This window comes from Mirounga leonina, unplaced genomic scaffold (genome assembly GCF_011800145.1).
Source record: "Mirounga leonina isolate KUSES-001 unplaced genomic scaffold, KU_Mleo_1.0 Mir_154, whole genome shotgun sequence".
Taxonomy (NCBI): domain Eukaryota; kingdom Metazoa; phylum Chordata; class Mammalia; order Carnivora; family Phocidae; genus Mirounga; species Mirounga leonina.
In genome coordinates, this window is record NW_023270389.1 from 64,915,043 (window position 1) to 64,931,257 (window position 16,215).

Consider the following 16,215-nt stretch of genomic DNA (forward strand, 5'->3'; position numbering starts at 1 on the left):
GCTAATATCAACGCTGCTTATTTGTCAGGCACTGTGTTGATTTACACATTATTTTCATCTAGCTTTTGAAATAGTAAGCCTGTGAAGTATCAACATCTCCATTTTGCACAGAAGGAAACCAAGGCTGAGAGAGATTAAAACCTTCTTCAAGGTCACACAGTGGGTGAGTGATAAAGTCAGGTCTTGAACCCAAGTTCATCTGACTTCAAAGGTTCCTGAGAAAGTGCTACCTCTTCTAACACAGTCAGTCTCACCAAGCTGGTCCTCCGACCCCACCACGAGGATTGAGACCGGAAGTCAGAGAATTAGAGCCCAGGTTACCCAGACAGGCTCCAGTTGTCCAGGCATGCCCCATATCCGTTCACCCTCAAGTCACCTCTTGAATTGGTCTACTCTCCTCCTTGCTACTGTTCTAGTATAAGCTAGCCAACGGTGGTGGTAGAATGCTATCAAATGCAATCTTTTTGATGAGAGGTCCCAAAGCCATGTAATTAACTTAGCGCCTACTTTCTACCTCCTTACTGTTTAAAACTTGTAGCTACTCTAGCAGTATTAAAGGCCAGCGAAAAATACCCTGGAATAATTACTTTATAGCGTATTGACGGATTAGGTTATAAAATAGTTTTATTTCCTTTTTCTTGGTTAAAACATTACATTGCTCCTCACAATTCTTTGACTTTATTATCAGGTTGCTGAAAAGCCATGCCCCTTTAGAAGCCCCCATGAGCTGCTACACTTGAAGTGGTCGTTATTCACATAAAGCGCTATCCAATGATATGTCGCCTGGTTGCTGAAGTATTTTCTGGGATACAGATGAAAGCTAGGGGGCAGGAAATCATGGACACCAACTGAAAACGTGCAAAACAATCTTGAACTGATGGACCACAGAGAAGAGCGTCAGGTTGAACAAGGTCCAAATGGGAAGGAAGACCTTATATCATATATGGTCTCCATTACACTCATCGGATGCCATTTAGGACTATTGTCCAATATGCCCTTGCTCGTCATTCTAGCATATCCTTGTCTGAATCTTACTCGGCCCTTGGGTCATCTGAAATGCCTCCATCTCCAGAGTCTTCATGACCAAGCCAGGTAGAATGAACTAGACCTGATCAGTCTCTGGGGGCTGTCTGCCTTACCACTGTGGTGCGTTCTGCCACCACTTACTTACTTACATGAGATAGCAAGCTGCTTTGTATCCCATTTCTCTAGTACCGCGTTTGATTCAAGCAGTCAAAAGTTCACTGAATGGGTCAATTGTTCAGAATTATCTTAAAATTTGTAACTAATGCCTTGATAATCAGAGATTGCTACAGGGTCCCAGAACAAGTATCACCTCTGTTTTATCCTACAGTGTTGTAGCAACACAGCTGAATGAGCAGCTGGGGGGAAAAGTACATTTATTAAAAACAGCATGTATCTATAGTCACCAACCCGCATCGGTTTAAAGAATTACTAACTTGACAGTACGTTTCTCTCATCAATTTTTTTATTGAGCTACTTGCACAAAGGAATGAGGTTACGTGTTTACTAATTACGTAGAGATCGTTAAATGACTCGTTTAACAAGTTCATTTAAAGCAAGTTTAATATTCCATCAATGACAAGCAGCTTGAATACATGTTTGATAACGATCATTAGCAAAAGGAATAAAATGCAAGTCCTAGTCAGAGTTTCAAGCAGGCGGCGTCGCCTCCGTCACCAACCTGAGTGAAAGGCCGCACGCGCACCGCTACTCGCACACCGTCCGTACTTGGCAGAGGTGCTGTCATCATTTCCCATCTCCCGTGGATTTATTTGGTAGAAAAATAAGGTGGAAAGCACAGTGCTTCTGCTTCACACTAACACATTACAAGCTTAGCCAACACAAGCAGTTTGTTTCTAGACAATCAATTATTAATGGTCCATTCGTTACACACTACCCATGACCTGTTATATTTTACAGCACTCACTTATTGATGAGTTTCACAGGCTACATCAAGCGTCCCCACTGAACTACACAGTTGTACTGCAGACAACAGTGTCTTTCTTTTTCCCTTCCCACCTCACACTCGTTCCCCATCCTCAATAGTCTGTGCCTGAGGTCCTATCAAAATGAGTTTTCAAACCTGAATATTAAGGGATTTCTGTGATTTTACAGCAAGCTCCTTCACAGCAAGAATATTATAAAATTTGTTCAGACTTCTCATTCTGTCGATACTAGGCACACACGAGGTGTATCGAGCAGCCATGAAATAGTTTTGTTTGACATTTCCCTTTCTTCTCAAACCTTTCCAGGAGGCTAGTGAGCAGTGAACCGGTCAGTCTAACCTGGATGATTAGTCTCTGAAGAATGAAGAGACTTTAAAGGTAAAGAGCCTTTAAGCTTGCTGAACAAGAAATGCCAACATTGTATTTAACCAATGCATTACTTGGAAAATGACAAATTTGAGGTAGAATATACAAAATTTGTTAAACTACAAAAAGCGGCAAAATTACATGCCCATAATTCGATTTCAACATAGTAACAGGCAAAAAAATATATATATACATTTTATGATTAGAAATCTCAATCATAGGAGCAAAGTGCATAAATTATAAAATAGCAACTTTAAAAAAAAACAACAGTTCTTCAATTATCTTCGTTTTAAGGCTGGTCTAATACCTTTTAACTGTAGCGAAAGAAAATGGGACCAATACCTACTAGCATTATAAAATCATTATTAAAACAGAAATCCCCTCTCAAAAATCTAACAGACACAAACTACTGTGAAGTACACACTTTATTTAACATTCCAGTAAGAAGCCATATTTACATATTATATAAATGTATGAAGTCAATATAAAATAGAAAAACTGCCCCGAGTAAAAGAATCACACTCCTTACGGAGTTATTGTACTTATTGAAGACCTTCTGTTTACAAAAATTTACAGTAATTTATACAAATTATTTTCTTCCAAATTAGGTGATTTTTAATAATCCACACAATTCTGATGATTTTACAAATTGGTGTTCATTAAAAACTTGAAAAAAAATTATAGCATTTTTCTGCGTAAAACTTGCTTTGGAAGGGAACACAGTTTCTTCCTGCTCCTTCCCGGAGCTCTTCCCGCTACTGCTGTTGCTCTTCGAGGCTTGCTCTGGACTCCGTCAACCGGGCTTGCCAAAGGAGAAATCAGCTGGATTTTCACAGGAGGAGGTGACCAATTATCTTCTTTGCTTCTGAAAACAAAACACAATTCAAGTAAGAATAAATACATTAAAATATCAACTAGAATCCACTTCCCAATTACCTTGGGGGAAAAAAACCTGTAGGAGCAGTACCCTTTCCTGGTGCTTTGATTTTAGAAGTGAAGCAAAGGTTTTGGTCACATAGGGTACCTGGAGGCTGCGTAAAAGCTTCACGTGATGTCGGTGGGCTGAGAGCCCAGCAGGCCCGTGAAGTGTGTGAGAAACAGCAACTCTCGCACGCCAGCAATCAGCAAGTACGGGTATACCTCCGTCGATGAACGTTTCCCATATATATATAGATGTGTGAACGGTGTTATGGGTTATGGTCCAAATATATATATATAAAGCTAAATGATGTGTGAACGGTGTTATGAGTTATGGTCCAAAGTCTCATGACGTCCATTTTTAAAGGAAGATATCAAATGGATTTACTTTGTACTTTTATGAAATTCAACCATGCCTAAGCGCCAATATACCTGGACAAATGTCCTCGTGAATGGAAGTTTTATTGCTACTAGTAAAATAAGTACAAGATTTTTAAGTCTATTTTTATTAATAGTTATCTACCTTTACTAAGGAAAGGGTGAAACCTCCCACTGCCAAAAACAAGACCCCCGTGACCCTTCTTTAAAAAGGACAGATTGGCTTTCACTGCTGTGTGGGGAGACCCAGCCGTCGCCACAAGCCAGTGTGCACAATGCCCCTAAGAATGACCCTTTCCTGAAGAGCTTCATTTCTCTAAGTTATGACTCTTCTCAAATCTAATCTACAAAACAAAATGGATAAAAATTACAGCATAAAAAAGTTCATACCTGCTTGCTTGTTTTGTCTTGGCCGTCCTGGTTGTTTTCACTTTTGGCCTTCCCACAGTTTCTACTAATGGAGCATTATCTTTCTAGGGGTTAAAAATTTTAGAAGGTAAATCGTAAGTAAATACTTGAAATCCGAGTTGTATTAGTTCTATCCTGCATCAAGGAATATGGCCAAAGAGGGCTAGTGAATTCAGACCCCACAAGTCCCAAATGGACCCCTTTTATCTTTAGTAGGAACTCTGGTCATCTAGGGCCGCTCTTTATCCCTACCCCCACACATCCAGTTCATCTCCAAGGCACGAATGTTTCACGTGGAACGTGTCCTTGTCTGCTGCACTCCTGTTCCCACTGCCTCTGTCCACAACCGGGCTCTCGTCATCTTGTAAAGGAACTGGCCACCAGAGAGCAGTTTTCCTCCCTAGAATTTATTTCACGTTTCCTTTAATGTGCACATGGCTGTTCACCCGTTTGTAAGCAGCCCCCCACCCCTGAGCACTGCCAGGCCTCTGTGCCTCTGTGATCCACGGTTTTCTCTTCCAGTGGTGCCTGTTTGCTTTACCTTCCGTCTATACGGTTATTTGGGCATAAATGATTCTTAACATACCGTGAAGTAATTATGTGTGTTTTAGCCTCTTCAATTAAACTGAGCTCCTGAAAGACCATGAATCTGCCCAAGATTTCTCTGTAAGTCTTTGTCCTTGAATAGTAACTGGCTCATAGCAGATAGTTCAAAAAATGCTTATGAATTAATGTTGTTAAAACAAGGGTCTGTCTCCCTCTCAATCCCGGAACTGCTTTGATTTTAGGGTTATGTGCCATCAGGTGATACACTCAACTCTGAAACACTCTCTCTCCAAGTGTGACTGTGCAAGACACCCTGGGGGTTCAGGGACCTCTAATCAAGAGAAACACATCCAGATCATTCTGATGAGACCCTAAAAGCTAAAAGCCTTTCCCCTAATGGGTCATCTAAACCGTAGCTGCCAGGAACACACCATTGGTGACATACTGTGTCCAAGGGAAGGGCCACCCCCCCCCCCCCCCCCCCTCCCGCCAAGGTGATCTGGGGCTTTCAGTATAAATGAAGTTTATTTAGGAAACACTGCCTAAACAAGTAAAGAGCATGTTTAAATAAGCATATGAATACAATTCATTTCTTACCAGTTCATCTCCAGCTCTGGATGTGTTAGATGTGGTTTTCCGCCTGGTCCGTGACGCAGGAGATGAGAAGACAAACCGAGAAGGTAAATCTGAAACTAATTCTTGCAGCTGTGCGCGAGCCTCTATTTTTTTCCCTAAAGCAAGGCAGGGAGGAAAAACACACTGTATCCATGTCCATCTATATATGTATCAGTATCTATGTTTTTTTAAAGCTTGGAACAAACGACGCACACTGGGAAGGCAACCTGGAAGACAACCTGGAAGACACGAGCATCTGAACATGGCAGCTGCACCAGGAGGAGAGGAACGACAGGGCAAATCCCAAGTTCAGGAACATCTAATGCCTCAAACTAAGTAACACAACAGAAAAATAAGACCTAAAAAGCTCAGAACTGTATCATTCCACTAATTCTAATCTTTACTGCTCCTCAAATGTTCTCAGGGAGGAAAGCGTCAATCTTGTACATAAGCTGAGCTAGACTGCTTTGTAAACCTTCCTATTCCAGAGACGAGGTTTTCATTTACAAAAGTAATTTTATCTTCAAAGAAGACTCAAAAGTTCTTTCCTTCCAGCTCATTCTGAGCTAGCTGTTCGGGTCAAAGCAACAACAGAAAAGTCCCCGCCATAAAGGGTAAAAGTAAGCAGAGAAAGTAATGAATGTGGAAGAACAGGCTGATCGGAAGAAATGCCATAGATAAATAAAAATGGTTTAATTAAGAACTGGTTCAAAATACGTAATTAAAAATATCACAGACTGTATCTCAGATTTTGTTTTTACCACAGGATCTCCGTATTCATGGCCAGTAGCCATGTTACGGAAGCAGCCGCTGAAGCCGTCTGCCACCGGTTAAATCCCAGCTCCTGCACTTGGCAAATAAGACCCCTCTGTGCCTCAGTTTCTACAAAATGGGATTAATAACAGGACCTATCAAGTCATCGTGAAGATGAGAGGATCGAACAGCGTGGGTGGCCCACAGTAGGTGCTTACTATTTCAAGAATTTACAGTCCTGAAATAAAATTCTCCAAGTCTAGTTCAGCATTATTTCACCCACCTGGACAGTCAGGACTTCTATAAGACATCAAATTCTGCTTTTAAAGCACATGATTGTTAAGAAAAAACCGAGGTGAGGTCAGAAATCAGAGTTCTCTCTGCTGCCAGAGGACTAGGGGCAGAGCCAGCAACAGTGGGGGTGCTGGTGGTGACCTTCCCCTTTTGTCGTTAAGAAGAAACCTATCTAGGGTCTTTCCAGGAAATGAAAACATGCTGTTTTTCTCTTTCTAGGCTACCTGGAGCAACAACTGCCCTGGCTTTTCAAAGACCAGCTCACATTCTTCCCCTCCATCTCCCCCTACAATTCAAAGAAGTAAGGAAATATGAACACCCACTATTGTGTGCAAAAATGTTCGGCCTCCCCCATTTCTTCCACGTGCTTCTACTAAGCCAAACAAGATTTTATGATACTTCTTGGCATATTCATTCCTCACCCACCTCTGTTTCCTGAGGGGAAGTTTTGATGCCAGCGCTACCGAAGGCGTAAGGTGTCCCAAAGTGCCGGCTTCAAGGCCAGGAACGTACTGGTCAATGCTCTGAGCAGCCAGCAGGTGGGCTCCGGACACCACCTCGCAGCCTGGGTGGCATGGGGGGCTCAGTCTCCCTGAACTTCAACCTCCCCTCACTGTGGAAGGAAGGAAGAACAGTAGCTACACTTCACTGCGCTGGAGTGGGAATCCAATCACCTGACGAACATCTACCCCAGTTCAGCCTCAGGCCCTTGGCAGGCCCTTAAACACCTGCTGCTGAGTAACAGAAATTAGACTCCACGGAGATGTCAAGCTTCATGTTTTTCTGACCAGCGAAATGCCTCTAACTAAATTCTAAGACGGCTGTTTCTCTGCCTTCGGGTCATATGATAATATTTCTGGGCCCGCTCCTCTGTGCTTCCTGCCCTTCCTAAAGAGCTTTAAGAAGATAACATGAATGGGCAGAGGAGGAGAGAGGGAACTCTAGCTGGAGGGCAAGAGATGCAAGGAGGCCCTGGATGCTGGTGACTGCCTTGTCAGAAGGCTGCGGGGCAGGCGCTGTCCTCTTCGTTGTCAAAGCGAGAAAGCCAGATTCAGAAAAGTGAAAGGACTGGCTGCCCAGCTACTAAGTGGCAGAAAGGAGAGATCTCAGTCCCCAATTTCTCACCACTTCTATAATGCGAGAAGGTGCCTGTTTTTAACACTAGAGAATCTGACAACGGTTCAAATACGTAACAGAAGAAGGTACAAGCATGTGTGGCCCATCGGCAAGATGCAGTGCCAGCCGGGAAGCCTATCGGTGGGGAAGCCACGAGACACACAAAAATGTGAACTCTGGTTATCGGTCCTTCAGATAACAAGAGGATATACACTGAATTTCTAATTTTCTATGGCAGGCATGTATTTTATTACAGAAACAAGCTGTAGTTCGTGGGTATATAGGTGACAAGTATGTAAAAATGACGAAGATCAGAACTACTGAGACATTTGCCAAAATACCATACAATTTGGGTGTTTGCTACACTTTTCTAAGTCACAAGGAAAGAGTAAAAGAATTGTGTTAATGACCTTCTGCTACCCACGCTGCGACATTTAAAATTTATCTGATCTAGCAGCTTAGTCAAGTGAGCTAAAATCGGACACACTCTGGTCATTGCGTCCTGCTCCAAGGAAAGTATGGGCGTGACCTCCCTTTCCTCAAACCGTAAAAAACTGAATCCTACAGTACCACAAAATCAAAGATCTATTTTTAAAAACTGGAGGTTGGGGGAGGGAGACAGACCTCCCGCAACTACAAGTTATTTTGTAAAACAAATGATCAATCTGATGGCAAAGGGCCCTTCCTGGGCTCAGACTATGTATCTAAAATAAATGACTGCATAAACCAACACATTTAAACAGTGTTTGCAGAGTGAATGCTGAATACAGAAAATTTTCAGTTTGCATATTTCTAAATGGCTTATCTTTCGTGTGGCCTTCCTCAAGTCATAAGGCAACTAACTCTACCGGATGTTCACTAATGCTTTTAAAAGTACACACAACAGTTCTGAAAGGTTAAATAAATACAACAAAGGCACCTACTTTACTTACGAGTCCCTGAGCTGCTTTGCTGAAATTCAGATCTTCAACCTTAAGTGAACAACTACATTTTGCTCACCTAACCATTTTTATCACATTTGCCAAGAACGACCCTAACACGTTCTGTTCAGCTACACCAGTGTCTCAACATTTCCTTCATCATCATCACCTTTTAGACCCTTTCTCTTAATTGGCTGCTTCACCGAAACATCCCCCCTCCAAATCCTAATAGCACAGATAAAGACTAAGATATTCTCATTCTTTGGGGAGACACATCACCCCCGCTGGGAAGGTATGAGCTATACCAACCCAACGATACAGAGCTCATGAGGGGCAATGAGGGAGGCTGGACGTGCAGCCACGCCAATTTATGGGCAACAGGGAGGAGGAACTGAAATAATTTCTGTATCCTAATCAATAAAATTCTACTGCTCCTTCCCTTCAAAACAATTTGAGGTTGCGGATGTCTGCTGGGACATGAGCCAAACACAGCGGCACTTAAGATTAAAAATGCTGATTCTATTTGAGGAAAAATTAAGTCACTTAGGGCAGAATGAAGAGAAATGATACTATTCTAGAAGATTAAACCTGTGTCAAGTGAATTATAGGGTTCAAGAGTCACAGTGAAACAGAAAATTCCTGAATCTAAAGATACTTCGAAATTTAGAATCTTTAAACTTTACTATTTAAAGATAAAGTGTGTTTTCTTTTTTGGAGGGGGAGAGGAATTTCCTGTAACTACTAATCATTTTTAGGAGAAATAATTACAGTCTTAAATCAAATTGCACTTTACACAACAGAATTTTAAGCTGAAGACTTTGAGCGAGATGAAAACTGTGCTCTGAATATAAGTAAAAGTACCTTTCTCTTTCCTTGGAACCTTTGACACGGGAGTAGAGAACACAAACTCATTTTTTGGTTCAGAGAGGTCGGGAAATGAGATGGCTTTGCTAGATCGAGTCCTTGTGCTGCGGGACGATTTTGGCGGAGTGGCTGGGGCAAGCCCCCTCTCTTCCGGGTTGTCAGTTTCCATAGCTGTCATTTCTTCATCAGTGTATTTTTCTGATACTGGACATAATGCACATGTTTGGTTTGGATCTTCAGTCCTTTTCGTAAGCTTTTTCTTAGAGCCAGTCACCACAGCAAGTTCATTTGGCACTAAAGCGGATTTTTCTAAGGCTGTTTTTGCAACATCAGTCTTTCTTTTGGCCGGGGTCTTTCTTGTCGACCTCCTCTGGCTGCTTAAAGTTCCTGACTTCCTCTTGGGACTTTTCACTTCCTTGGCAGCCTTGGATCTGACATCTTCAGATGGATTAACTTTTCTTGGTCTACCACGTTTCCTAGGTCTACCAAACTCTGCCTGAAGACTCAGCTGCGATGAATCCAGTTTGGAGTCTTCTGTGACATCGAGTGTGCTACTTTCCCTCTTTTTAGGACTTTTGTCAGGCTTGACAGGCGGTGGCTCATCCATGGGCTTTCCATCTGGTTTACGTCCTCTACTTTCAGCAGCTTCTAGATTAGCACTTCTCAGTTTTCGGGTACTTCCACTGGGACGTGCTACTTTATTAACTTTTAGATCTAGATCTAGATCTACCATTTCAACACTTTCTGGATAGTCTACGGATTTTTTAATTCCTTTAGGAGTCTTCTTGGTAACAGACGAAAGCTTAGTTTCTCCATCTGGCTTTTTAGAAGTTTCTAGAGTGGCACTTCTCAATTTTCGGGTACTTCCACTGGGATGTGCTACTTTACTAACTTTCAGATCTAGATCTACCATTTCAACACTTTCCGGGTATTCCACAGATTTTTTAATTCCTTTTGGAGTCTTTTTTGTAACAGACGAAAGCTTAGTTTTTCCAGTAGCTGGTTCCAAGGGCTGAGAGGGTTTTACCCTCCTTAGTCTGCTATCTGGAGTAACCCCTAAGTCCTGTTCCATAGGACGATCACTTTCTAACATGTCCTGATTATCCTCTGTCCTTTTCCTTCCTCTCCTAGGAGTCACAGAATTTTGAGGTATTTGCAGGTTCTGAGATATAACTTTGACATCAGAACAGGCACCTTCAAAAGACCCAGACATTTCTTTCCTTTTCCGAGTCCTCCTATCCAAAAGGCCCAGCCTGTCAGGAGTAGCAACAGCTACAGACTCTTCCTGTTGTGCTGATTGGACACTCGGGTTTTGGACACGTCCTCTCCTGCGAGTTCTGGAGGAAATCGTGTCATCAAGCTGGCTCACGTTTATAGTCACTGTACTTGTCTCCTGAACAGTCTTCAACGTAGATTTGACTACCTTGGTGACCTGCTGGCTTATTAAAGGTATGTTTTCATGAATGGACTGCTGTTCTGCTGTATCTGAAGTAATTTCTTTACTTCTTGTGTCTTTAATTATATCTAGTAAATTTTCTGCGATTGCTACTTTAATTGGTTCAGGCACATATGGTAAGGTCTCTACCTTCTGGGACTCCTGATCACTAGTCAGGACCGCTGGCAACTCTGCGTCGTGTCCACCATTTTCCTCACTGCATACATGTTTTTCCTCAGCTACTGTGTTTGCCGCTGGAGCTAACACATTAGATGCTGCAGAATCACCTGTCTCTAATTCTCCTTCTTCACCTTCTAATATCAAGGTAAAGTTGCTCTGAGCCCCAAAAAGTTCCCCGTCTACTTCGGCAACGTCACACTCAGCAGAGTCTTTATTATCAGGTAAGTCACAAAATTGTTGCTCAATGGTATCAAAATTATATTGGAGTTTAAGAGTCCCTGAGGGGTACAACTCATTAAATGAAAGACTCCTAGCCTCATGTTCTGAATCTTGAACTCCGAGCGTTTCATGTTCAGTCACCTACAATGAATTAAAGATAAGAGACTGGTTAAAGAATTTTAATGTGTACATTTATTTTAGCCTAAAGCATACAGTTTTTTAATAATCATCTCACCCCTGGTATATGAATTGTTAAACTACGTTTGATATGGCATATACTTATGGGTTTATTTTATAAAAATATCTATTTAAGCAATCAGAGATTATTACTTGGTCAAAATAACTAGACAGAAAAAGATTTTGAGATTCTGAATGGAATTAAAATAGAAATTCCGCATTTCCTTAGCTAAAAAAGACAGTCTTTACAAAACCTTGAAAATTACTATGATGCTAATTTAAGGACTTATTCTGTTCTCACCCGAAAAAAAACATTAACTGGAGAAAAAGACACAACCCCCAAATTGTGTTTTAATGGTAATCCCCAAAATCCCTAACTAACCACACTTTTTCTAAACAGCATGATCCCCATAAGGTTGAAGAAGAATTCACCTACATAAGCTCCCTTGGGCTAGACTCAATCCTCTTCCCTTTGCTGGGGCTGCATAAACCATGAAATTCCTAAGGCTTTCAAGTTCAGTACCTCTCCTGCAAGGGTTTGGTGGAAGAAGGAATGGTCCTTGCATTTACCTTTTGGTAAGGGAGGGGGAGAAAAAGGAGGAGGTAGAAAGTAACAGAGAGATCTCCTGACCAAGAAGGTAGAACATTACCACCCACCTAGACAATGACATTTTCCCACTCCCCACACATTCAGTGAGATGAAGACTGGAAATACCCAGAAATGAGGATTCTCACTCATACCACGCCCACAATTTTTATTAGCTTCCCGGCTGAAGTAAGGGGACTTTATCCATCTATTTTATAGTGAGAATACTCATGAAAATGAATATGGACAACCATGACACTTTTATGATTTAAGAAACTTCCCAAATACTATACAATCACATTTCTATAAATTAGAAGAGGTTTGTTTTTTTTAATCTTACACTCATTTATCATATAAAGTTGCCTGTTGGTATTAAAAGAAACGTGGCGGAATTTTTAGAAACCATAAATCGTATTAAGTACAAAAAAAAGGAAAGGAAAGAAAGAAAGACAGAAAAGAAATCCTTTCTCGTGTTATAGAAGTTAAACCCCAGCCAGCTGAGCACTCTCCTACAAGTATGCATGGGGGAACAATCCTATCTAACTGTATTCAGTTATTTTCAAATGCTCTGAATAGTTTAGTTGTCATACTTTTCTCTGGAGTAGCCAGTATCTGTTTTCTCATGGCTAAAAGAACTTTCATTTGAACCAGATACTAAGCAAAAATTAAACTGTTAGAATTCTGACTTCTTTAACATAGCTTTTTGGTGGTCACGAAAAACAATTTCTCACTTAAAGGATGTGTTCTTTTATACTCCACAAAATATTTACATGCTTTTTTCTAATGCACATTAAAAAGAGGTTTTTATACAACAGTCAAATAAATGAATACATTAGAGGTTTAAACTATGATTTGAAATCTAAACCAAAACTAACAACAAAGTAAAAAATTAATTTTTTACATGAATTTCTTGAGGATCAGGAGGATCGTCAGAAACGGGAGGCTTTTCTTCCGCTAAGTCAACACCTGCTTTCAGGACATCAAGTTCTACTTTGTGATCTTCCTGTAAGTTCAATGTTATTTCCTGGTCAGGCTTATGTTCGGAGATCACAGGACTTTCAGGGATAGCAAGCCCAGAGTCTCCACTATCACCATGCACATCGGCCAGAGCTGAAAGAAAAACAAAAAAGACACACACACAGTTTGAGAAGCAAGAGAAAGGCAAAGGCTGTATTGCACTTGAGAATATTTCCTTGAAAAACTGTCCTATTGCCCAATAGTTTCTAACTTCTTAAAGGGGAAAAGCCTTATGAGAGTTTACATATGAATCCCATCTCAGTATCCAGTTTAAACAATACGTATCTGCTTTCTACACACATGGAAGATAAATTTTACACTTAAAATGACAATGGTGGTTTTTTTTTTGTTTTTTTCCAACTTAGGTAGAATTCCGGCCCTTACCGTGAAACTTCAGTATAATGACAAGAGGGACCTGCAGTCTGGGCTGTATCTCACTGTGAAAAGGACTAGGTATCTCTCTTTTGGCAGAAAGCATCCAAATGGCCAAAAATATACTCTACCATTTAAAAAAACAACAACAAAAAACCTAGAGGGGAGCTGAGGGAGGGTGACAGCTCATTAGAAAAAATAAATCCTCATCTTTTACCTTCCTCTTTGACTAAGTTTTCTATGTCATTAGCACGCATAGTTTTATGTCATTTGGGTTTGTGAACGACACCCAAAGCATTTTGGGGTGGGGGGGTAGAATCTGACTAAATCAAAACCCTTTAGTGTTTAATAAAAATCAGTAAAAAGGTTTTTGGGGTTTTTTTAAGTGACCCTAAGATCAAGACCTGAGCTGAGATTAAGAATTGGATGCTTAACAGACTAAGCCATCCAAGCACCCCCATAAAAAAGTAAAAACAAAACAAAACAAAAAAACCAAGGAAAAAATATTTGCATGCTTTCAACAGATAATGGGGCTGGTATCCCTAAAATACAAAGATAGCTTATAAAACAAAATGAGGAAAGTTTTTCACCTGTCCGTTTGGCAAAGAGGAATGGGAAAATAAGCACTTTACCTTCCAATTATCAGTATGTGAAAGAAAAGAAGTCACTGGATTGAAAAAAAAATCAAATGAATTCTACATATTTGTTAATTTCCCTAGAGCAAATGCAGTCATTTGTAATTATTTTCCACTAATAAAAAGCCAATCTTGGCCTTAAATTAAAAAACAGAAGTTGCCCCATGTAGATATTGGAGTCCCAGAAGACAGAAAAGCAGATATACTGCCTGGCTGGGGACTGGTAATTGATTTTACTCTTCTTTGATGTTCTGAAGGAAAATAGGTCCACAAAAACCATTCTAAGACGTCTACTTTTAGACCACAGAGCACCTTACAAGCAACTCACTGCTCTGATACATCTCTTGAGAACACAAGGCTACTTACAGCTACAGAACCTGACCAAAGAGGAAGAACTGAGATAAGAACACTCTTAAAACACTAAAATGAAATAATTCTTTTTTGTTGTTTTTTTGGGGGGCGGGGGGGAGGGGGAGAGCGCGCATGCACTCATGTGTGAGCCGGAGAGGGGGTTGGGGGTTGGCAAGGGAGAGGAAGAATCCCAAGCAGACTCCATGCTGAGCACAGAGCCTGATGCAGGGCTCCACCCCACCACCCTGAGGTCATGACCTGAGCCCAAATCAAGAGTCAGATGCTTAACCGACTGAGCCACTCTGGCGCCCCTAAAATGAAATAATTCTAAAGTCAAAATAATACACACATTGACTGTTACCTGCTCTAAACGCAGAGGTGCAGGTCTCAACAGATACTAGTCCTTCGTCTAAAACTGGTACCTGGGATTTCAGGGTGAGGATTTTCCTTTAGAAAAAGAAATATATGCATTAGTGTTTAAGAAGGTCCCACCTGCTCTTCTCTGCTACATGTCATTTTGGTAATAAATCCTGAGGTTCGGAGAACTTAATACCACCCAAGTTTATTTTAAATAACACTATAAAATTTTTAAGTGAATTTAGAAACAAGTAATGCTGTATTTGGTATTCCCACTTTCTAATATGCATGGCTTTAAACTACAAATAAAATTATTTTAAAATGCTGGTCAGTATAAATTACACTTACACCAGTTTTTAATTATCTGTGGGCACATTTGTAAGTCTATCAGGTATTACGGAGTATTTCCTATATACTCACTAAAATCAGGTTCAATATTTTAGTATTATCTGGAAAGAGTATGAAAAAAGACTCACAGTAGGAGACCAATGGGACCTGTATTAAGCCACTTGGTGAAATTAAGTTCTGGAAATATGGGGACAGTGATCCCTTCCTATTCTGAATAGGGCCTTTCCCAAAACCCAACAGAAGTGTGATTTTTAAAAAATGGGACAAATAATAAATTCAAGAAAAAACATGCATTTGGAATATATACCTATTTTATAAATGATTTTTTTAAAAAGATTTTGAGAGAGCATGAATGTGGGGGGAGGGGAAAGGGAGAAGCAGACTCCCCGCTGAGCAGGGAGCTTGACAAGGGGCTCAATCCCAGGACCCTGAGATCGTGACCTGAGCTGAAGGCAGACACTTAACTGAGCCACCCAGGCGTCCCTTATAGATGTATTTTTAAGACTTATCTCCATCTCGCAATGTTAGGATAACCAAGAAGCAACAACTAATAAATTTATATTTAAAAAAGACAGGCTTGTCATGATGGTGACGATTCGCCTAGATTACCAGTAACCACAACGTTTCTTGTCATGTGATTACTTTTTCCTTTGCAACTGTTGCAATTCTCCATCAACCCCACTGCAATCCTATTTTCATTAAAGTTCAAGAAATATTAGAATTAAATAAACAATCTAGATAATCCTTTTATAGTTTCCTGCCACTTTTTCTATGGAGGCCTGGCAAAGATTGCAGCTAATCAGGATTTCTCTTCTCAGAAGTGAAGCATATGATTGGGTTCAATGTAGGAGATGTGACTATTACGATAGTGACTTTTGTGGGTGGTGTGTGAACTCCCTCAGGACTTAGAAAGCAATGAACCACTTACGGTATCTTAAATGACCATGTTTTATAAGGATTAATCTTACTAAATCACCCTTACTACTTCACGATAATTAAAGTTGCAACTTTTTGGTATCCTCTACAACAGTGTTGCTCCAAGTCCTGAAGCGCAAGGCGTCCAGCCTTGCAACAAGAGAAGGAGATTTTGCCAGAACGGCAATCACTTCACTGATGAGTTGAGCTGACTTTCAGGAAAGGAAGTGATGTACTGGTTTAGAGTCTAATACAAGCTGCCTGTCATGTGTTGCAACCACAAACCATTTGGGGCCTGACCTCAAGCTCTTAGACCCCACCAAGCAGCATCAGGCTGGTAGACCCCACATCGTCTAGTACAGTGCCTGAATGTACAAACACTGAAAAGAACTAACCAAGAGCATAACAGTTCAAGCAGTCATTACAAATGAAAACCTTTGCTGGAGTCTTGTATTCACCACATGGTAGGGAACAC

General features: G+C 40.8%; 2 protein-coding genes across 6 annotated transcripts in view; both read right to left on the reverse strand.

The window, feature by feature from the left end:
• The window catches only part of LOC118014590 (kinesin-like protein KIF28P), a 70,448-nt gene extending 68,674 nt beyond the window's left edge, over positions 1-1,774 (reverse strand). Inside the window, 1 exon segment of the mRNA XM_035011041.1 lies at positions 1,706-1,774. Within this exon segment, the coding sequence (XP_034866932.1) occupies positions 1,706-1,774 (69 nt within the window).
• Positions 1,472-16,215, reverse strand: part of AHCTF1 (AT-hook containing transcription factor 1) — a 77,966-nt gene continuing 63,222 nt past the window's right edge. For all 5 annotated transcript variants that reach the window (XM_035010994.1, XM_035010997.1, XM_035010995.1 and 2 more), the window contains 6 exons: positions 14,482-14,567; positions 12,647-12,855; positions 9,146-11,123; positions 5,184-5,317; positions 4,023-4,105; positions 1,472-3,201 (listed from right to left, as the gene is read on the reverse strand). In XM_035010994.1, the coding sequence (XP_034866885.1) occupies positions 3,015-3,201; positions 4,023-4,105; positions 5,184-5,317; positions 9,146-11,123; positions 12,647-12,855; positions 14,482-14,567 (2,677 nt within the window). In that variant the 3' untranslated portion in view covers positions 1,472-3,014. The remainder of the gene's footprint in view (positions 3,202-4,022; positions 4,106-5,183; positions 5,318-9,145; positions 11,124-12,646; positions 12,856-14,481; positions 14,568-16,215) is intronic.